This window comes from Cryptotermes secundus, unplaced genomic scaffold, assembly GCF_002891405.2.
Source record: "Cryptotermes secundus unplaced genomic scaffold, Csec_1.0 scaffold879, whole genome shotgun sequence".
Classification (NCBI taxonomy): Eukaryota; Metazoa; Arthropoda; class Insecta; order Blattodea; family Kalotermitidae; genus Cryptotermes; species Cryptotermes secundus.
Genome location: NW_019731996.1, coordinates 84,673 through 108,850, shown reverse-complemented (window position 1 = coordinate 108,850; position 24,178 = coordinate 84,673). Strand labels below are relative to the sequence as shown.

The 24,178-nt window shown below is 39.6% G+C and overlaps 2 protein-coding genes across 3 annotated transcripts in view; both read right to left on the bottom strand.

The window, feature by feature from the left end:
* Window positions 1–18,993, bottom strand: part of LOC111867495 (phosphate carrier protein, mitochondrial) — a 30,327-nt gene extending 11,334 nt beyond the window's left edge. The window contains exons 1-5 of one of the 2 annotated variants that reach the window (XM_023857433.2): window positions 18,907–18,993; window positions 18,643–18,801; window positions 6,138–6,298; window positions 2,523–2,597; window positions 1,367–1,528 (exon numbers count right to left, since the gene is read on the bottom strand). In XM_023857433.2, the coding sequence (XP_023713201.1) occupies window positions 1,367–1,528; window positions 2,523–2,597; window positions 6,138–6,298; window positions 18,643–18,784 (540 nt within the window). In that variant the 5' untranslated portion in view covers window positions 18,785–18,801; window positions 18,907–18,993. Of the gene's footprint in view, window positions 1–1,366; window positions 1,529–2,522; window positions 2,598–6,137; window positions 6,299–18,642; window positions 18,837–18,906 lie in introns of those variants that run through there. The other variant, XM_023857432.1, reaches the window with a different exon arrangement.
* A 4,038-nt stretch (window positions 18,994–23,031) lies between these two features.
* LOC111867492 (UBX domain-containing protein 7) overlaps window positions 23,032–24,178 on the bottom strand; it is a 38,000-nt gene continuing 36,853 nt past the window's right edge. Inside the window, exon 10 of the mRNA XM_023857428.2 lies at window positions 23,032–23,479. Within this exon, the coding sequence (XP_023713196.1) occupies window positions 23,321–23,479 (159 nt within the window). The 3' untranslated portion in view covers window positions 23,032–23,320. The remainder of the gene's footprint in view (window positions 23,480–24,178) is intronic.

Genomic DNA, 24,178 nt, shown 5'->3' with positions numbered 1-24,178 from the left:
ATACGAGGGTCGATCAATAAGTACCCGTGTTTGAAGACAGGTGGCGTTGCTGAGGGAAGTTGGCATTACCGTCGTGTACTGCCATCTGTCAAACGACACCATACTAAATTTCAGACTGATTCAAAGGTTAGTTTTTATTTGGCAGCCAGTTGCATCAGATGTGTTTCGTCTTTCTCGATACAATGGAAAAAGTACAATATCAATCCGTAATTCGCTTTTTATTTTTGGATGGAAAAACATGCGAAGAAATAAAAGCGAAGTTGGGTGCCGTCTATGGGGACCCTTCACCATCTATATGACAACCGTGAGATATTGGTTCAACAAATTTAAACGTGGTCGTACATCTGTTTTTGATGAGGAGCGGTCAGGCCGCCCGGCACGCGTCGTTACCGAGGAAATCGTTGAAAAGGTCCACGACATGATTCTCACTGATCGCCGAACTAAAGTGCGCGAAGTAGCAGAGGCCATAGGTGTGTTGTACGGAACGGTACTCAATATTTTACATGATAACTTAAGTATGAGAAAGGTGTCAGCCCGATGGGTGCCGCGATTGCTCACGGTGGACAAGCGGATACGGCTGTTAATGTCGAAGCAGTGTTTGGACCTCTTTAAGCGAAATTCGCAGGAGTTTTTGCGTAAAGTCATCACCGTTGATGAAACCTGAATACATTATTATACACCAGAGACCAAGCGACAGTCAAAGCAATGGATTCTTCCGGGTGAATCTGCTCCGAAGAAGGCAAAGATGGTCCCATCGGCCGGAAAGGTCATGGCCACGATTTTTTGGGATTCGAAGGGAATAATCCTCATGGACTTTTTGCAGAAAGGAAGAACGATCACGGGGCAGTACTACAGTGAATTATTGGACCGATTCGATAAGAAATTGAAGGAGACACGGCCCCATTTGGCTAAGAAAAAAGTGCTGTTTCACCACGATAACGCACCAGCACATTCATCTGGAATTGTCGTAGCCAAATTGCATGAACTGCACTACGAACTGCTGCCGCACCCGCTCCCTGCGACTTTTTTCTGTTCCCCAACATGAAAACATGGCTCAGGGGAAAAAAATTCAGCTCAAACGAGGAGGTTATCGCCGAGACAGAAGCGTATTTTGAAGAGTTTGACAAATCGTATTTTTTGGAGGGGTTAAAGAAATGGCAGAAACGTTGGGAAAAGTGTATCGACCTGAAAGGAGATTACGTTGAAAAATAAAAAAAAAATATTGTGAAAAACTTGTGTCTTCATTCCTAACACGGGTACTTACTGATCGACCCTCGTATCTCAAGAGCACAAGTGATTATGGACGGTGAGACAGTAATTAAAATGTAGTTCTCTCAATATCCCATATCTTTTACAATAAACATACCTTTGCTGCCTCCATGGGGCTGAGGGCAATATCTGCAAAGAATTCTGCAGATGCAGAAGCTGCCAGATAAAGTGATGTCCGCCATACATATGAATTCTCCTCACCCAACAGATCAGAATATAAAACTTTGAAGACCTCATACAGGCCAAACTTGAAAAGACCCTGAAATGCATACAAAATTTGTAAACAGAATATCTGCAAACAAGAATAACTGACACTCTCTGATCTGAAAAATAAAATCTTTGTAACAGCTACCTCAAAGAGCTTCTTTAACAATTTATTTTTACTGATCATAACTCTCATTAACATCCTCACTAACATCACCATGTTGAATGGCTAACTTTCAAAGTGCTCTTCAGAATTTAATTGGATTTCAGGCATGACAAACTAAAAGTGTTTGTAACTGATGGGCTTTGATTCAAAGCTGCCAAAAGTTTACAGAACTTGTACCATTTGTAGATGTATGCATAATATGTTACCATACAAATGTCAAATTACGATGATTTGTACCCCCACCCATTTCTGAGACCGTCATGCTCCTACTTTACCTTTCATAAATCATGTTAACAAAAAATGCATACTTTTCCAATGTTTATCATAATACCTAATTTCAAGTTCACATGACTGCCTTCTTATTACTGATCACTGTGTTACAATTACAATGAATGGGAGCTTTAAAAAAAATGATACTGTGTTTGGTGGAAATCTGTCAGTGTCTGTTATCTCCATAATTTAATCATGGAAGACAAGACGATGAAGCTTGCTGATTGTGTTCCAAAGGATCATGTGTAAAGTAAAGTAAAGCTATCCCTGTAAGAGGCCGTGAAGGCCCATAGGATCGTGAGACATTGAGGGTCCCACATTATCTAGACAATCGGCTCAAAGATGGCGGTGAGGTTGTCAGCCTTATGCGCTGGCCACGCTTTACTCCCCAGGAAAATTATTTAATTAATTCCTGGTACTCATTTCTGTTAAGAGGCTGAGTCGACCCCAGGGCCATAATGCGGCTGGAAGGATTAGGTCAACTGAAAAATCCAATGACCTCATCGGGACTTGAACCGCGACCTTCTGGCTTAGCATATAAGTGTACTTTCAGTTAATATCAGAAAACAAAGAAGCACATTACTTTATCAAGCTCTGCTACACATTCACAAACCTGCATAGAGTATCCATAAAAGGTTGGTGCCCATCCTTTAGCAAGGCCACGTGTTCCATCTTCCTTAATGGTCACCTGCAAAAGCAATAAAAGAACTGAATTGCTGTTCCCAATTAACGGTGCAAACCCTGTGTACCCAGCCATTCATTCTTAACTTCAATTATTGTGGTATCTTGCTTTTCAATACATTTGACGGCATGGGAAAAAGTTTTTAATTGGCTGGCAAGGAAATGTAAGAGGGCTGAATGAAGTGGATTTTCAAAGAAATTCTGAAGGCTGCCTAGACACTTCTCAAGGGAAAGGAAATAGGATTTTAATGCAGGGGAAAATATCAATAATTCTCTGTACTGCAGGTAAGAGGGAGAGCCATCTTGATTTGCTATGACCCTCAACAATTTTATACTGTTTCCATGAATTCACAAAATGATTTCAATTCCTCAACTTGTACATAATAAATATGGAAATGCTGGTAAATATTGTTATCTATTAACTGACAATCAAAGAGTAAGCAGTCCGCAGCAATCTGCACTGCACTGTGCACCACACGTGCAGAGAAACCAATAACAATGAAGCCTGATTTTTTCTTGTACTACAGATTATTTTTCCTTTTCATCCTATTACAACCCAAGTTCCCATTGGTATTAACTAATTAACTATAACTTGTTGGCCTGTAGTCCACAAGCGAACTATATTGACTAAGCAACTGCCGCTTGTCGGCAAAGTTAGCACCAACATTTACGGTTCTATTGGTATTATCTGCTGATAATGCAATAACTTTTCAAGATCTGAGTTCTGTAACACTTCTAACAGATAAGAAAACAGCAGATCTGAAGTTTCACCAGCTAAATTAACTAACTCTAGCACCTTGACCATCACACCTTTTTCTATGTGAAAATATCTAATAATCTGATGGACTAACATTTGCCCACATGGTTAGATGGGTCAATCAATACAGAAATGAAACAAGCTTCTTTCGGCTCTTGAAGAATCCGTTTTGTTGCATATGGCACAATAACACTGGTGATTATTGCTCTGCAACTTGTTTGTGAACATATAAATTTATCGTTGAAAAGTTTCCTCATGATTCCTCATGACAGTGGTTGTGTACACTGATATATATGAGGTTTTTGGACTTTATCCATCGTCCTGGTTTTTAATCGTGTTTTTATTAGTTATCTTAAAAACCAGGACGATGGAAAAAGTCCAAAAACCCAATATATCAGTGTGTTATACTCCATCGTCAGAATCCTATAGTAACTAAGTGGTTGTGTAGTCCGCATATATGAAGCTGTGGTTATGCACTGCAGTATAAGCAAAGGTTGCTTCCTGTACTGCTAGCGATAACTGCTTTTCCATTTCACTAATATTCTTCCTGCTTAGGTAGTTACTTATGCTGTTATTGGAAGCTTTGTTCTCAACAGCCAATTTAGGGTTTTCTTTTGGGGGGGGGGGCTTTCACGTGATTGACAATGTCTGACCAACAACCATGAGCAATGCAAAATTTTGCATTACATAACGTGCATTCAACATGCACACTGACACCTTTAATAAAAGGATATTCGCTCTTAATAATGTCACTAATACTGCAATTGTATTTTGCCATCACTATATGGATGAAAACCGGAATATTCTCATAGACTCTCACAACGCAATGTAACAGTCGACTAAGAATGCAGGGATGCAGAGAACAATACAAATGGAACTTCCATTATGTAAGAAAATCAAAATATTACCAACATAAATGGAAAAAAGGGCATACTGACAACAGAAAAACTATCAATTTCTGAAACTGTTTTTTGTGGATTAGCCACCAGAAGTGTTAACATCATTATAGAAATGCCAATTGCAAAGAACAGCATCCATTATTGAGCAGTTATCGATAGAAATTAATGTTACAGAAGAGCATTTAAAAAGTTGTACACTTGAAATAATCCAGGATAGTGGGGCATTATATGAAAAAAGGGACTTTCCCAGGGAAAACAGGATGAATGGGAACCCTATATTAACATAAAAAGTTTATCAAAAAGTACTTAGTTTTAATTTCCTTTTATCCCTAAAGCCTACTTCATACAGCCAACTGTGGAGTTTAAAGAAAAATTGAGAAACAAGCCATACAGCCTGTTCACAAGAAATAGAGATACAAGAACTTGGATTGATTCTATGATTATTTAATGACAGTTTCAACTTGTCAGCTCAGGGCCACACTGACAAAACTACATACTTTAGCATTTTGAGTAATTAACACTATCAGAACTGCCAAACTGGGCTTTATATTGGAATAAATAGGGTATCTCTATCCCTTACCACAATGAAGCTAGATGTTGTTATATTTACATTTGCAAACTAAAAATATGGGTCAGTGCAACATAGAAGCTGAAGCATTTTCCATTCTGAGAATATACAAAAAAAAAAAAACTCCGTGGCTTTAATACCAACCCAGCACATCCTGAGAACATACATAAAATAATTTTTGCAGAGATACACAGAACTCTCACATTTCTATGGCCCCTATCACCTTGAATTTGTATCTTGCTGCCAATTCATAGCACCATGTTCCCACTCTTCCTGTGTAATAATGGAACCTCATGCCTACTGCAGCTAATGGAAACACAAGCACGTAACAATACTTCCAAATGCGTCCACCCCTTCCTCTAAATCTGATTTACTTTTGCCGATTTATTACAACACGGGCATCATCACCAGTACGACTGCCACTGCCACCGCCACTATTATTACTGCTGTCATCATGTCACTGCCTTCATCTCAATTATTCATGTAACTTTATTTTTCAAATATTAAATAACTTTTTTTGTTCTAATATAAAATTGTTTGTGACAGGCAGTAAAGAACTTAGGAAAACATTCAAGAACTTGTATGATTAACAAAACATGACACCCTTTCTAGGTACATTAGAATGTCACAATATTACTGTTCCAGGTGATCCTCAAGTCAGAGACAAAACATATCTAAGGAGAACATTCCCAAATACTTAACTGGTAAACAGATAAATAATGGGGCCAGTGAATATTATAAAATACGTTAACACAATACAACTAGAACTGTCCATTTGATCATCTCAGATTTTAACACAGTCATATCTCAAAGGAAAGCCATGCACGTATGACAGTCTGGTTCTACGATGATGAAACGTGCTAAAAAAATGGCGAATGAGAGAAGGGAAAATTTGGAATGTGGCCATGGGCTATTTGAAGGCACTACAATGGCATTCATATGGAGATACTAATGATAACAGACAAAAAATAATGGATGTGTCAATCAGTGTCTCCAGCAAACATACACAGAGTCAGTGCATCTAGGCACAGACTGCAATACCTGTTCAATGGGAAAGTTTCTGTAACACACCTATGACTCACAACTTCTGATATAAGCAACCAAAGTTGCTGAGCCCAAGGACCCCAGAAGTGGATCTTATGATGTGTAACACTGTACTTTGAAACACAAAATCATATTAATAGTCACAATGTTAATGAGGAGCAAAGTACAATAAACCCTGTATCTTTTATCAGCTAATATATTCAGATATGGGCATTTACACTCAAGTGATGTAAGTCCCTTTGGTAAAGGAAGAGTTTCACAGTCACGGTCACAACTTACCTTGAATCCATTTACAATAGACCTGTATTTTGCTGGGTTAACCTGAATTCGGCACTTAACCAAATCTAATGGAACAATGGCTGTATGAGTAATTCCACAGGACAGTATTCCTCCCAAACCACAGAGTGCAAAGTACTTTCTGGAGCCAAATTCACAGCTGTCTGAAAACATACCAGGTACAAAACACACATAAATGTCCCATATTTTCCCAACATTACCAACTATGCCTAAGTAAATAATAATAAATACAAATAAATGAACATATATTTCTCAGTTCTATTAAGTTTACTGCAAGAGTGTCAATTTATTAGAAACAATGTCCTTCCAAGGTACATTAATATTTTTACGGACCTAATGAACACCATATGCCTTTTTAAATTTACTAATTTAAGTAATATAACTGCTAATTAATGACTATCACAATTAAGCATTTTATTCCTACACTTTCCACAATACTGAACACAACTGATTCCTCACTGATTGTCAGAATCCAGAATAGTTAGCAGTGTCTGGGTACCTATCCTATGGATTGGGGTTTGATTTCTGATAGAAACATTAACTGAAGGAAAAAGGCCGCGCCATAGATCAAGAGGTTAGTCGCTGGCTTCCCACCGTGGCCACTCAGGTTTGATCCTGGGGTCTGGTCAAGTACGATTTGTGGTGGACAAAGTGGCGCTGGGGCAGATTTTCTCTGAGTACTTAGGTTTCCCCTGCCAATCTTCATTCCACCAAATTCTCCATCATCATATAATCACCTGGGGCAGGCTACAACAGGCCAATCAGTGGCCGCCGTGCCGAGTGGACCCAGTCGGACTCCACCCCCACTAAGAGAATTAAAAAAAAAAATTATTAAACTGAAGGCCAATACAGAGTGGATAATATTCAGTCCAGTGTGACATACAAGTTCACAACACTTCAGTCCTCATTCACCTTACATGTTTCGATTCAAAAGAATCATCCTCAGAGGCACACCACTACGATCAGGAAACACTGTCACATAAGATATTAACAATATGCAGTTAAGCTAAGAATAATGCTCACTATATAAATTTTGTTATTATCAAGGTTGTCTTAGGCACTCACAATGGCACTTCTTGAAGTGTAGATTTATGTATGATGATGTTTCTTTTAAATATTTCCTGGTTATTCTGACTGGGGTTTTCCACTGCACGCGATATGTTCACTTTTCCATACAGTAGCCTCCCAAGGCATTTAAAATTGTATTAAAACATCATGTAAAAAATTAGTTATGTTAAAATATTGTGAGCCGACATTAGGTCATGTTGTTTTCCTCCTGATGGTGGGAGATGTTGTTTATTTCTCTTGATTTTATGTTCTTATTATTAGTAGTGTAGTTTACGTGCGTGCTGTGTCGTTATTCATAGCTTAATTGCATACTGTTAATATCTTATGTGACAGTGTTTCCTGATGGTAGTGGTGCACTTCTGAGGATGATTCTTTTGAATCAAAACATGTAAGGTGAATGAGGACTGAAGTGTTGTAAATTTGTATGCCACACTGGACTGAACATTATCCACTCTGTAATTAATAGTGTGACGGACCAGAATGACACAAATCAAATGAAGGCCAATACTTTCTAATTTCCTACATGTTTAGAAAGGAAACCCATTTCATTGTCAGGCTCTGCCGCACAGCTATTTGCAAGAAAAGACAAGGCTGCTTGCAAGTAAATGCAGCTGCAAACAAACATTTACAACATTTCAATAATTTCTCAAATTACCCTCAAACAACCTAAGGTACTGGGAATAACAGAACATCATGCTGTGTTACCTATATAGAAACATTCTCAATGCTGTATCACTTCAAATAGAAGGTGCACATTTCACACTTTTTGGCCCTCGAAAAATTGAGGTGCATCTTAAATTCAAGGAATGTGCACGTTTCTAATTTTGTTTCTAAACATCTTATATACAGAAATTTCTCTGACCACAAGTAAGGATCATGTGAGAGCTTCTTTCTTCCTTCCTCTAGGCATCAGTAAGTCACACCTAATGCCATCTACAGACAAACTGCACTAATAGATTAACAAGCTGATTTGTTCAGCAGTTCCAATTTTAATGCAAGTAGCCACATGGCAACGTGTTCAATTTCTGATGTCAATGGATTTTTCAATTGACCTAATCCTTCCAGCTGCACTAGGGCCCTGGGGTCAACTCAGTCTCTAACAGAAAGGAGTAACAGGATGTTTCTTGGGGGGGGGGGACAGCTGGCACGCAAGGTTGACAACCTTACCGCCATCTAAGAGCCAGCTGTCTAGAAAATGTGGGAGCCTCAACATCTCACAACCCTACTGGTCTCCAAAGCCTTTTACATGGTTAGTTTTACCCTCTTGCCTTTTACCCCTAGCTAATCTAATCTAATGCTCCTGGTGTTCAAAGGGTTAATAAAGCATTTTCAAGCCACAATAAACACAATTTTTGAGAACAGTAAACAATCTTTTGATAATAAATACGTGGTGTGTTCAAAAAGTATCGAACCTTTGGTCGGCAGAAATACATTTATTGATTTGGAGGCACAAAACCCTAATCCCCTTCAAAGTAGTCTCCTTGGTAATGCACACACTTCTCCCAGTGCTTCTGCCATTGTTGGAAACACTTCTGGAACATGTCTTTTGGAATGGTGATCAGCCAGGTCATCGCATTCCACATGATGTCTTCTCTTGACTCAAGTCGGGTTCCTTTCAGTGGCATTTTCAGCTTGGGAAATAGCAAGTCGGGTTCCTTCCAGTGGCATTTTCAGCTTGGGAAATAGCCAAAAGTCACACGGAGCCATGTCGGGGGAGTAGGGAGCCTCACGAACCACAGGGATGTTGTGTTTGGCAACGAAAGTCTGAATCAGATGCGCAGAGTGGGCGGGTGCATTATCATGATGGAGCTGCCAAGTTCTTGCTGGCCACAGATCCTGTCGTTTGTGGCGCACAGCATCACGAAGGTGACGAAGGACCTCCTGGTAGTATTCCTTTGTGATGGTTTGGCCTTGTGGTGCATACTCATGATGCACAACCCCACGGGAGTCGAAGAAAACGGCCAACATGACCTTGACATTGCTGCGGACCTGCCATGCTTTTTTTGGCCTCGGAGATGTCAGATGTTTCCACTGCGACGACTGCATCTTGGTTTCCGGATCGTACCCATAAACCCACGACTCATCGCCTGTGATCATGGTGTTCAGAAAGTTGGGGTGACTGTTTGCATTGCCCAGCATGTCCTGTGCGATTTCCAGACGGCATTGCTTCTGCTCCATTGTTGTTAGTTTCGGTACGAATTTCGCGGACACTCTTCATGCCCAAATCCTCAGTCAAAATTGACTGTACCGATCTAATGCTTACCCCTATCTTGTTCGCAAGTTCTCGGACTGTGATATAACGGTCCTCCATGACCAAAGTCCGCACTTGCTCAATGACATTCTCATTTCGGCTTGTTGAGGGTCTGCCTGAACGCGGTTCGCTGTCCACTGATGTGCGGCCATCTTTGAAGTGGTTGTACCACTCCTTTATCCGTGAGTTACACATGGCATCATCCCTGAAAGCCTGTTGAATCTTGCGAATGGTTTCCACTTGGGCATCGCCAAGCTTTTGGCAAAATTTGATGCAATATCCCTGCTCATGTTGTTCCATAATTTTACACCTTACTGGAATCCAATGAGCGCTCACTACACGTCCTCACTCAGAGGCCGACTGCCAGCGACTGACGCTTTCTGCGGGCAGGAAAAAATTCACGACTGCACATGAATGTCCCCTCCACATCTCCACCGAAGGGAGCCTCCCACACTTCATTGGTTTATGCAGGGAAAAAAGGTTTGATACTTTTTGAACACACCACATATAACATAACCTGTAAGCAGAAAGGCCAATTCACATTTGAAGTTTCTTAAAAACACGTTTCAAAAATCAAATAAATACAGCAAACCCTTGGATTACAATGGTTTATACACACCAATTTGAAAATTTTCTAGTAACTGCCTTTGTTTTCTCCAAAAATTCTGGAAAATTCTACACTGCCCTCCTGTTACCAAGAAAGACCCTTGCATAGCAGCAGCAAGGACAAAAAAAAAATCCCATTTTACAGTCTACAGAAATCCACGAACCGCGAGAAATTCTGGGTGGGTTATATAGGTACCTGCAGAGGTTAGGCAACATTCATCCTGACTCAGAAAGTAGCTGTTCTACAGTGCATACAATCAAGTGTGCGCCGCGGCTGCAATTTGCCGTGAGTCATACCACCGCAGAACGGATGCAACTCCTCCCCGCGACTGCAGTGCCGTTCCCCGATAGCGTGAGTGTAGTGGTGTCGCTGAGTCTCCGTCCATCAGTTGCTCTACATGCACACATTTATAAGAATACAGTAAAAAGATAACTTACCGTGGTTTATAACAGGTGCTGAAAGTGACCTCCTTCTGCTTGCAAACATGCCGCGCATCTCACAAATAAATTACGCGACACTCTCTGCAGTTCGTCGACGGTAATTGAATGAATTACGCGTGTAATTTCATTTTGAAGACTATCAATGCTGCGGGGATTATTTTTGTAGACTTTTTGCTTCAGGTTGCCCCAAAGATAATAATCAGAAATACTGAGATCTGGGGATCTGGGAGGCCACAGTCCTCTACTGACAATTCTGTCTTCAAACACTTCCTGTATTGCGACCATGGATGCATTAGCCGTATGTGCTGTAGCGTTGTCCTGCTGAAAATACCCGTATTGTCTTTCTTCGGCATTCAACTGATCGAAGAAGGGATTCAGTATGTCATTAATGTACCGATCAGAGTTCACGGTATCGTGGAAAAATATGGGGCCAATGATTCGCCGCGGGCTTACAGCACACCACACACCCACCTTTTCACTATGTAATGGCACTTGCTGTATAGCGTGAGGATTTTCATTGCTCCATATTCTTACGTTTTGTGCATTGACGTGGCCACCAACGTGGAACCACGCTTCATCAGTCATGAATAGAAGCTGAGGATCCACTATTCCATCGTGTACATTTTGCAGCAGCCAGTTGCAAAAACGAATTCTTGCTGCATGATCTGGTTCTTTCAGCTCATGCACAACTGTTACTTTATACGGGCGAAATTTGATTAACTTTGTGGCTGTGCGAGCAGATCCTAGCGAAACACCAGTTTCCTGTGCTAAGCGTCTTAACGATTTTCGAGGACTGATCTGTAATCTTGCCTGAATATCCTTAACCTTTTCTTCAGTCAGCACAGTTCTCTTCGATTGCTTCTTCTTGTCACTCACTGAACCTGTGGCCCGCCACTTTTTCAGAAGCCTGTTTACACACGACTTTGTGGGAACTGGCGAGTCAGGATATTTCTGACGAAACCTACGTGCGAATTTTCTGTAAATGTTTTTCCTTGCAATAGTTTCGACAATAAACACACGCTGTTTAATAGTGAACTTCATTTCCACCGTCTGTCGACAGCTGTAAACATTCCACTCCACTTCCACAGCAAGACAAAGACTGACTGTTTAATGCAACCTCGGGTTCCGATTATGCAACCATCGGCGTAGGAGCACTGCAGTCGCGGGGAGGAGTTGCATCCGTTCTGCGGTGGTATGACTCACGGCAAATTGCAGCCGCGGCGCGCACTTGATTGTACGCACTGTATTAGAAGAGGAGTCAATGCAGTGTTGCAGCCTTACTACCATGTTCTGCAGGACAGGGGGCATCAAACAAGGCAAACAACCATTCTTTCTTATTTTAAAAAGAAATCTCAAGAGCCTCCAACTGATCCAAAGATGGCAGAAGATGATGCAGTTGATCCTGATGATCCACAGTGAGGGCATTCATCAGTAATGCCTACATATTTATATTTTATTACAGAATAAATGTGATGTAAATCGATGTGTATCATGGATATAGTATGTTTTATATTCTTTTATGAGAAAGAGTCTCAATTTTTGTATACCTGGAATGCATCCCAATGAAATACATTATGATTCGTCTTTCATTTATGCTGACTCAACATATGCTATCTCTATCAACGCTAACTCCAGTGTACGATGGGGTACCCAAAAGAAACCGAACTATTTTTTTTGTGGGCAGAGCTTCTGTAGTACCGCGTTTTGCCGCTATGAACGCATAGAGCTAACATCACTGAGTCGATAAGCCGACTACCGTTGCTTCAGAAGGTAAGGACTAGTTTCGGCAGTTTATAGTGACAACTGTTTTGTGTGATCGTCGTTTTTGCAATGGCCTGAACACATGAAAATGTTGAAAAAATTCGTGAAATCATCAAGGAAGATCGACGACGGACCATTGAAGAAATTGTGGAGCTGTCGGGAGTGACTTGGAGCTCAGTTCAGCGAATTTTGACAGAAGATTTTGGAATGAAAAGGGTGGCTGCAAAATTCGTGCCACGACTGCTGACTGCTGAACAAAAACAAGGTCGCGTGGAAGCATGATGTGCTTTGAAAGAAGAGTCCCGAAACGATCAAAACTTTTTTTCAGCGTTTTGCTGATGTTGCTGAGGTGAAGGAAAAAAACGACAGAGGTGCTGTCAAGCATCTCAAAAGATGAATTTAGACAATGTTTTGAAAAATGGAATAAAAGACTAGACAAGTGTATTAGTGTAAGCAGAGAGTACACTGAAGGGGATTGAAGGTTTGTGCTTAAAATTTGAATAAATAAGTTTAAAAAAAAATAAGTTCGGTTTCTTTTGGGTACCCCCTCGTATAACAATGGTATACTGCATATACATACATCACTATAAATTAATTTATCTTCTCAATACCTATCAACTGATGTTCTATCGTATATCTGACAAGGGAAACTGAAATGTATGAGTAGGGCTTGGTTGTGCCAAAACTCAGGTGATTAATCACCAGCTTCCCACCACAGCAGCCAAGGTCTGATCCCAGGTCAGGTCATGTGCCATCTGTGGGACACAGAGTGGCAATGATGCAAGTTTTCTTTTAATACTCTATTTCTGCTGCCAATTCTCAATTCATCTATTATCAACATACAGAAATGGCAAAACAGCCCCATTCATTAGTGGACAGAATACTGAGTGGACTCTAGTCTCACCCCACCCTGCAAATAAAAAGCACGACGTAGGGCTAACAGTTACCTGTCATGAATAACAGTTTTCATAATACCGTTGTATTATTAGTTATTAGTGGAATAAACACACAAAGAAGGCAATATATGCATTATTTAACTTAAAGAGTGAATATGTACAGAAAAATTCTTCTTTACATCATGAAAGAACTCTGTACTTGACTTCCCTTTCATATTCCAAATATTTTTATTGTTTCTTAAAACAGATTCACACATTTTAGAATAAATTAAAAAAAGAAGCAAGACAGCTCCATTTCACATGTTGATTCACTGATCTGCCATGTTATTTAATGGGACTGTATTAGCTGTACTGGTTATGTTTTATCAGAAGAGACTGATAACAATTGTGAACTATGGGCAAAGGTGACATGGAAGTAGTTTTGACTTATTACAAAAAAACTATCACATCCTGTCTGGGAGGCCTGAAAAAAATCTGACAGACACTTCCACAACACAACTTACGACTTCTTGAAACTAAAATATAGTTATACACAATATGAGAAACAAGCAGACTATTCAACTACAACTGATTATCTCTCCTTCCCACAATTATGTTCCCACAGTCAAATCAGTGTCACAAAGAAACATGAAGAAACCATGGAAGTACACTTATATAGCACATTTGGACTCACCCATCATTGGTAGAGCATCACAGTTCTGGGTTTAAGGAATGTGCATATTTTACTATACTAACCTCAACTATTCAGGTTTTGTGCATATCCAACAACTAGCACAGCCATTTCTTGTAACTGTGAAAGTTTAAACCAGCTTAATCTGTTGCACAGTTGTGAGCATGTTTAACATGCCACACATGACAAATCACAATATATCTGTATGAAGAATGACTAAATACTAAATAGTTTTGATCATCTGCTGGAGGAGGTGTTTTCTCTGCAATCTTCCCCCAAAGTTATATAAACAGGACAACATCCAGGTTTCGGGAATTGGGAGGGGTGGAGGATATACAGACTTCAGGATGATCTCATACATCTCCTTTTGCATTTGCAAAATCTGGAAATTATGATTAAAAAAAGGTCTAGAGAACCAGTTGGGCATTTACCAAGCCACTACATTATTATTGTCTACTCCACCATATTATACAACCAGTGTTTACTACATACTACCTGCCAATTGTGTACTACTACACTAGTCAAAAATGAATCACTCACTCACTCTCAAGGAGCTGAGCCCTTCTTGAGAAGCTGCCACTTCTGCAGGTATTCCCCAGCATTTAATGGAACCCGAAGGTTCATTACCATGTTTAAAAGAGCCCTCCACTGATCCCTATCCTGAGCCAGATCAATCTAACCCATACTATCCCATCCTATCTCTCTAAGATGCATTTTAACATTTTGCGGACCGGCAATTTAAATATTTAAATCACCCTGGGGACCAGCATTTTTAAACCTACTACCCTAACTTGTGCACTGTTCACTTTAAAAATGAATATAAAATCTCCTAATTAATTTTATGAACTAAAATTTTTGGAGAACGCTTACCAATGCTCCTAGAAGTGCTTGAGAGTGTGATATTCCTGGAAACATTCCCCTTTGTGATGTGGCATTACACAGAACTTGCAAATGTAGGCAGTCATGCTCCTTTTTCTGTGAGCTGTGCAAACATGACATTGCCTAGAAGGATGCTTCCCCTTGGAATGTTCATTCTTCACATTTTTCACGAGGGTATATTTCCGCATATCACCCGAGAATTGCCCAGGGGGGGTCCACATGAGGCCTGAGAGGGGTGGGAGTTGATGGTCCCGGTCCCACTAAGTCTTTGTCAGACTCTCGTTCTGCCACCACCATCTGGTCTGCAGCCCAGGCCTTTGCCACATTCATCAGAAATGCTTTATATTTCAATTTTGATTGGGGTTTAGATTTTTGTAAACCAAAAATGAATTGAAAGTGGCACAATTTATAAGTCACAAGGCAACTTTCTTTGTCCACTTTATTGTTTATCTAGGAAGAGAATAATAGGCCAAGTATTGATCTGCTCTATCAACTCCCTTCATGAACATATTATACTCAGAAGTACAAATAGGCTTCTTTACTTGTCCATGTCTCCTTTGAACATGAACCATGCTCGAATTGTGAATTGTGGAAATCATATTCACAATACGAGTATCTCTATCTCCAAAAAACAGTTCTGCTACTTCAGACACTTGCGTTGTGTCCGATGGAATTTGTTTCACCCCTGGATATCCAGTAAACTGTCCCAAAGTGGGTGTTTTGTCTGCTTTTCCCCATGTGGCTGTACCCACAATTTTACTACCTGCACTTCTTCCTGCACTTTTGTCGGAGCTACTTTCACTTTTATTGTCTGTGGCTACACTTGTTTGTTGACCCCTGTCACTGCCACTGTCTCAGTTTCACTACACCTCTCACAAGGCACGTCAAATAGCTCATCGGAGAACGAGTAAGATATTTCTTTTTCTCCGAGATATCGCTTCGTCGTCAACCGCTTCTGTCCTTGATTCATATTGCACTAAGATCCTGCCTGGTACATAACAGCTTGAAGGGTCAAAGATTATTTTCCTTTGGAGGGGGAACAAAAACAGCGAGGTCAAGTTACTACCTACTAGGCAAACATTCCGGAGTAATATTACACAGTAGTCATTCATCTGGGCGGCACCAGAGGGATGTATAGTGTGTTACAACCTATCGTGTTCTAAAAGCCAGTTAACAGGCGAATGGTCCGTCATGTTTAAAAGCGAAAAACCATTTAAAGGGTGCACGGTCCGCAAACTGTTAATATTGTCCACCCACCTATGCCTTGGTCTTCCCAGTGGTCTCTCTAATTCTGGCTTTCCCACCAATATCCTACATGCATTCCTCTTCCCCCACATTCGTGCTACAAGCCCCGCCCACCTCATCCTCCTTCACTTGTTCACTCTAATGAAATGAAATACAGTAAAATATCCAAATAACTAAATTCCTGAGACCTAACTTCTGGAATTGGTTATGAGAAAGTTCCTCTAGATAATGAAGCCCATCAGAATGAAGTGATTTTGGTATATCTTCGTATTACAGCCACCAGCCAGTTACACATCTGCTTGACTTTTCAACGTCTATCTCTGTGCTACAGTACATGTACTTTGTTGAAAATCAACCAGTGTTTCACCCCCTCTTCAGGACCGAAGAATAAGCCTAGCAACAAATCAATGTGAAGCAGGTAGCAAGGCAACCATGGCTATGAGAACCTAATTCTGACATACTGACTTTTGTTTTTATCAGTTACACTATTTAGACTGATATATAGTATTTAGTTGCACTACAAAATCAAAATGTCTTTATTACTTCTGTAGGTCTCTCAAATATCCAAATTTTGTGGCAGATTATGTTAGGTTCTGTTACACTAATTTAGTTTTATTTAATCCTAGACAATACTACAAAATTACACTATAGGTAATCTAGGGTGTACACAGAAATAAATGAATTTTATGCATATTTTTGTAACTGGGTATCATTTTAAACTTTTTAGTAAAGTTGATGTGTGCACATAACAAGAGTACATTAATGAAACTCTACTGAAATGCAATAATCAAGGAAAATAAACATAGCACAAAATTTGAAACTACCTGTTACTGGACAACAAGAAGTCTTCTAAATTAACATAATTTCCACTGGTTTTAAATCTTCCTTCAGACTAATCCACAACAAACAAAATGTACATTTCCCACACACTTTCCTGCTGAGGTATGTAATGGTAGTACACGAACAGCAGATATGACAGACTTGCTTCTTTCTGCAGCCCCAAGAAAGGAGTCCTTTACATTCACATGCTTGACCTTTCTTAACATTCTCTTGAAGGAAAAATTTTATACCATTAAGTAGAAATATGCTTCAAAGTTGAGATACAAAGTAGATTTTGAGTGCAAGATGTCACCTAGTTGTGTGGCCAGGTCCATATGTGCACAAGATATTCAACGCCCCGATTGTTAAAGGTTAAACTGTGGCCAAATGTCATTTAAAGTTGACTGTAGCAAAGCACAGAACAAGCATATTCATGTACACATGGCAATACATCCCAGAAGACAGTATCCTCATAATTTATCAAGAATCGATTACAATTATCCAAACTGTCACACTCCCTCCTTTCTGCTAGTAGACTTGCTGTAGATGTAAACACTGCAGCCTTGTCAAATCATAATCATTTGGTATGTCCTCCACCCCATTATTAGAGCACAGTAATACATGCCCAATATATTTCCCAGACTCATCAAATATTCAAGCGCAGAAATGTCTTCCTCAAAAAGAAACCTCCTGGCCCTTACGATTCACTAGCTGCAAGGATCTGGCATTGCTTGGGCTTAGTGGTCTCCTTTCCTTTTATTACAGTCCTTGTACCTTGTTGAATGAAATGAAGGGAATATCTGGTATCCATATGAAAGCAGTTTAAAACTATCTTAACACCAAATATTCAGAAAAGCTGAAAACAGCATGATAAAGTTTGATCACGTTGCATATTAAGAGCACATGATCTCAATAAAGGCCAATGTGAAACTAACACACATATGTTCTGCCTAACTTACATTCAGACCTGCACTACAAGTATATTAAGAGTAAGGATAACTCAGATGGTATAGTGACTAGGTTATGGGCTAGATGGCCGACGAATCGAGGTCTGATTCCCAGTAGGGACAAGAGTCTTTTTCATAACAAACTTGCTCTAGAGCCCACCGAGCCTCCTATACAATACGGACCAAGAGGTGTTTCCCCAAAGGTAAAGTGGCAGGGGTGTGAAGCTAACCACTCATCTCCTCCTAGTGCCACACTTAAAAATGGTAGAGCAATACCTCTGCTCCTTCATGCCTCTTCATGGTGGGGCGCTTAGTTAATAAAGCCCAGGGATAACTTTACCTTTTACCCCCGTATGGGGCACACAATGGTGTATTTGGTTGAGGCACTATGCTACAAGTCAGGTCATGCGTTCAATTCCCAATGAGGTCACTGGATCTTTCAGTTGACCTAATCCTTTCAGCCACACGATGGCCCTGGAGTCAACTCAGCCTTTAACAGAAATGAGTAGCAGGAATCTTCCTGGAGGCAAGAGGAGGCCAGCACACAAGGCTGACAACCTCAACGCCATCTGTGAGCCAACTGTCTAGAAAATGTGGGAGCCTCAACATCACACAACCCTACGGGCCTCCACAGCCTATTACAGGGATAGCTTTACCCTTTCTTTTATACCGCCAATAGTATATCAGTGGACATAATTCACAGCTTATGGATGACAGTGATTATATCATGGACATAAATCACAAAACAACGCACAGATCAACAAAATACTGCACCTCAAATCCATTTAAACCACCATCCCTCAACGCTCACTGGGTTATCGGCCTAAAGTTACATATATACTTTATGTTAGTAAGTTCCTTTCATAACAATAAATTAACTGTTATTTCTTGATCATCTACTAACCTCCAACTTCAGAAACAGCAGCAGCAGCCGATATACTTCTGCCAGGCACCAAATCTCTCTCCGATAACGATTCGCAATGGGCTACATGGAATGGATTTCCGAATGGATTGCTTTTAGCTGTTTCTATCATAGACTGCCACATTTTATACAGATACGGCCCTGAAATGTATAAATATCATTAAAAATAAAAGATATGATATTTATAATGCTTATACTTGGTACGTTTATGCTTATAACGACAGACACTTCCATTCAACTTCCTACCTATAATGGCGTACAGCCTTGGAAAAGGACGAACAATTTCTTACAGACAATTTTACGTGAGGAGCAAGTCCCTATCGCGAATCAAATACACTACTGAGCTATTGAGTAGTGCTGCTATCTATCTTCGTACATATGAATAGAGAGACTTCAGTAACTTTAATTCCGAATGAGCATCAACAATTTACGTTTAACGAAAATAAAGTCAAAAGCACTGTAGTTATTCACAAAACTCCAAAAGATCCCGCCTCCCTCTTTGCATACTTCATATCCTTTATGTCCTCCGTTATGCCGCCAGAACAAACTAAAATTATATATTGTCACTTGTTCATGACTAGACATTGGATTTGGAGTGGCAATTGTATTTATTCAATGCTTTGAAACTCCCCCCTCAAGTTTTATTGTAACTACAAGCCTGACAATAAACTCTCGTTTATGCTTCTGGCAAGGAAAACAACACAAAGTCACATCACTGACTACAGCAAGTGGCAAAAACTACTGGTCAGCATATAATAAATAGAAAAAAATACATAAAGATGTAATTAGACCCAATCTCGGTGGAATTTGGTTATTAAAAAACTCCCCGTCACTCAGCCGCTCACTAATTTCCCAACATTTTATGGAACCTGAAGTTTCTTACTATGTTCACAAGAACCCTCCTCTGGTCCATATCCAGTCAGGTCAATCCAGTCCATACAAACACCTTCTGTCTTTCTATGATTCCTCTTAATATTAACCATCCACCTATGTCTAGGTCATGCTCGTCATCTCTCTCCCTCTGGCTTCCCCATCAAAATCCTATATGCAACCCTCTTATCCAAATACATATTGCATGCCCTGCCCATCTCCTCCTCCTTGACTTGATCATTCTAATCATGTTTGGTGAAGAGTACCATTTACAAAGATCCACATTATGCAATTTTCTCCAACTTCCTGTAACCTTATCCCTCTTTGGTCCAAATATTCTCCTCAGCGCCTTCTTCTCAAACACCCTGAGTCTATGAAGAAAGCAGTCTTCTAGGATTTGGTACCGTGTATATGTGGTGTTAACCGACATTTCGGAGGAACGTATCGCCTCCATCTTCAGGGTAGAAGGAAAAATATAAGAAATCTACAAGTGAAGAGACCGTGAGAACTGGTAAAAGCTTTTTCCTTCTACCCTGAAGATGGAGGCGATACATTCCTCCGAAGCATCGGTTAACACCACATATACACGGTGCCAAATCCCAGAAGACTGCTTTCTTCATAGTCACCGCCGTGAACGCCTCAAATCTTACATATCTCTGTCATGATTTCACCCTGCATAATTGTACCAAGACATCAATCAATATTCATTCAGTTTTCTCTGCATTTACTTCTAGGGCAACCTCCTTAATTGCACCAGCTTGAGTTTCTGCTTTTCTTCATAGTATTTACATTATCTCCCAATAGATTTACATCATCAGCAAAGACCAGCACTTTGTGTGCTGCATTTCTTTCCAGTCTCACCTGGACCTTCTAAATGGCATATTCTGAAGCAAAGTTGAATAACAATGGCAATAAAGCAGCTCTTTGTTTCAGACCACTCTAAACAGGAAATAAATCAGATAAATGTTAACCTAGCCGGTCACGGTACCCGAGCAGTCTAAGGCATGCACTGTCTTCGCTCACTTGGAAGCCGGGATCGTGGGTTCGAATCCCACTCAGGGTATGGATGTTTGTGTGCGTTTTTCTGTGATTGTCTATAGGTAGAGGCCTTTCGACGAGCTGATCACTCGCCCAAGGAGTCTTACTGTATCTGTAAGATCTAGAAAAACCAAAGTGAACGGAGTTCATGGAGGTAGGCCTAGGCCCACTGGGGCTGTAGTGCCAAGGAAAAAAAAATGTTAACCTATACAGAGCTTACTACAGATTTCATTTAAACACATTTCAGTAAGTGTAACTACTCATAGTTTCATGGGTACCCAAACTCAATAAAAATACTGTACAATACTCCCCTCATAACTGAATCATAGAATTTCTTGAGGTCTATGAATAGGTCTGTCTCATTGCGCTTCCATTTCCTCTCCAATACCTGACAAATGCAAAAGAGATGATCAGCAGTTGATCTGTTATGTCAAATCCCACACTAATGATCCCCAGTAATTTCATCTACATTTTGACTTAATCTTGAGATGATATTGGATGAAATTTTGTGTGAAATTGATAACAGTGACATTCCTAGATAATTACTAATCACCCTTCTTGTACATCTGTACAATTTCCATAGCTCAGGCAATTCTTCATTGTTACAAATATGATTACTGAGTTTACCAACCTCACAACATAATTTTTCACCTCTGCTTGAATCAGTTCTGCCAGAATTTAGCACCTGGCAAATTTTTACTTTTTCATCTTTGCAATAGCAGTTTCAGTGTCCAAAGGGCTTGACTCAAGTACTATGTTCTCAACTGTATGTATTCTTATCTGCCTAACTTCACTAAACCTATGTACATTGAATAGCTGAGAGAAAAATTCTTCCACTTACTCAAAATTTTGCAGCGATTTCCAAGCAGACTACTATTTTTTGTCCTTTAGCAAATTACTTCTATGTTGGTAACCATTCCTAATTAACTTATTCCTTTGCATAAATCTCTTATATTCTCATAGGAAATGCACATAAATCATACCTTTTTTCATGAAAGGTAAAGTAGTTTCAGTAATGTAAACAAGATGTCATGAAGGGGTATGAGGGAGTGTAGGTATGGTTCCATGCATTTTTAACCTCAACAATAGAATGAGGAGAATGCCATGATTCAAACCCTGGCTGCTTTACTACTGGGGGGGAAAACCCTCAATACCTGAGCACCAGAGCTAGTCTGCATGTGATGACAAAGACAAATATCCTTGCTCCTGCTAAGTATCAATCCCTGATCAACCAGTCCATAACCAAATCACTGTACGGACTCTACTTCCAATTCCTTTTTCTCTCAAATATTTTGTGAAATATCCAATATTTGTAGACCAAAACATGCTAAAGTAACATTATGCCAACAAAGCCATTATGCATGATGTACAAAGCTCTTACTGTTGTATATTTGTCTCTTTATTATACTGCACTGAAAACATCTTGGAATATGAAAACACCATACAACCTCAGTACAATGACAATTTATGAAATCTGTAAATATTCTCATTCTAATGGGCATCCATAATATACAGCATACAAAAAAGTGGGGTAAAGTACATGATCTTCATGTCTGTCTCCTGACTTCTAATTATGTGAATACCACAGCAAGGCAATAGGGTTTAAAAAAATAATGTAGGTAGAACAATATTTATTCTTGTTTGAACTAGTTTTCATGGAGACATGAAAATGACAAAGAAAAATTCAACATTTTTTACTTTCTTTCGTAGGGGCTGTCTACACAGGTACTTTGCTGCATCTTGATTTCAGCAATAATTATCACAGTACAACAAATAAAACAAACCATGCATTAAATATAGCACAGAGGAATTAACCAATGTGAACACAAATCATTATGAATGGGGGAGGGGAAATAAAAAATATAACAAGCATACCAGTTAAAAATTTGTGGGAACATNAGCCTTTCTCCTTACCGGCGCGCGCCGCGCTACCTCTCCGATCAACCATCTCAGCAGCCACGGTCCTTTTCAGGGCCAACAAATTGTTCCGAAGAAGTGGGTTGTCATAGGAGTATGACAAAGACACACGTAAAGAGAACCCCACAAATTATTATTATGGTATCAGGTTTTTACAGTGTTGAAGACAGATTATAACAGCCTGCAGCCTGGTACATGGTCACCCACATTTTGGAAGAATCTGCTATTTCTAGATGAAGATAGTACGATCCTCAAAAATGCTGAATGTTAGTACCTACATATCAAGCTACATGGTGCCACAATCCAAACATCAAAACCTAAGGAAAGTAGTATCAGTGCCAGCAAATTTGTAATGTTATGGTTAAGTATACTATGTGAAAAACCAGAGGAACAAATAATACATTAAATAAAGGTAAATATGTAAAAGGTTAAAATATATATGATATGAAAACAGAAACACAATTTAAAGGAAGGGCTGAAAGTTGAATGGAATAAGAAAAAAACCGAAGTTGTGAAGATGGATTCCACATTGCACAAACACAATGCTTACAGTTATCACACCACATTTAACAACATTTTATTTCTCCCTCCTCATCCATTAATCAGCAATCCCTAGTCATAAACCCAGTCCTAAATATTAGGAAATATACAAAAATCATAAAAATCTGTCACAATGTATGCATTTCATGTTTAAATAACACAATTGTTTTCTGTCTTACACACACTCTCTAGTTCACTGTCTGATGTTTTTATCTTCGGTAAAGTGAATGAACGACGGATGGGGTATGAGGTATATAAATCTGAACATCCTAGCATGAGTTCCCAGTAGTCTGCATCATCGGAGCTGCACAAACACTGTTTCCTGCCGATGCAGGCCTAAGTCTTTCACTGCAATGGTCCCATCCATATCAGAAAGAACACGTCGTGGAAAGTTTATAACCATTTCATAATCCTTCCTACGGAATCCTTTGGAAGCAACATAAGACGTGAGAGCCTGAAAAAACAATGCAACATATTTCACTACAAAAACATAAAATACAATTATGGTCTCATTTTATTTTCAAGATCAAACACAATGTTCTGGAACTATGTACTTTCATCATGGAGTGGCATGGGATGCCAGACTGAAATGAAGAAGCTTTGTCAACCTATACGTAAAAATAAATCTTCTGGAATATAATGCTGTGTAGTCTGGTGACAGTCAGCCAACATTTTGCAGTAACAGCAAGTACAGCTGCATGGTGCCTGCTTCATGCTGGTTTCTTGCTTGGCTTACTCTTCAGCCCTGTAGATGAAGGTGGTAAGTTCCCTCAGAACTGGCTGACTTTCTCCAGACTACATGGTCTTTAAGCCTATAAGAAAATAACTCTTCATGGTCACAGCTGTCAGAATGTTAAATCCAAACCCTGAAATGTTTCCTTATACATAGATACATAATTTCACAGATCCATTGTCCGGAAACCGGACCGGATATTGAATTCATCAGCAAGATGACATTGCAAAATGCAATCTAGTCTCAACAATTAAAATATTCAGGAATTATAAAATTAAAATACAATAAAATAAAAAGCAGTCATATAACAAATCTAGATAATACATAATCTTGGAAAGACAACAATAATGTATTATGCTTGTCTGTATGCCATGTATTCATCTACCGAATAAAATGCATTTAAAATAAGATAATCTTTTA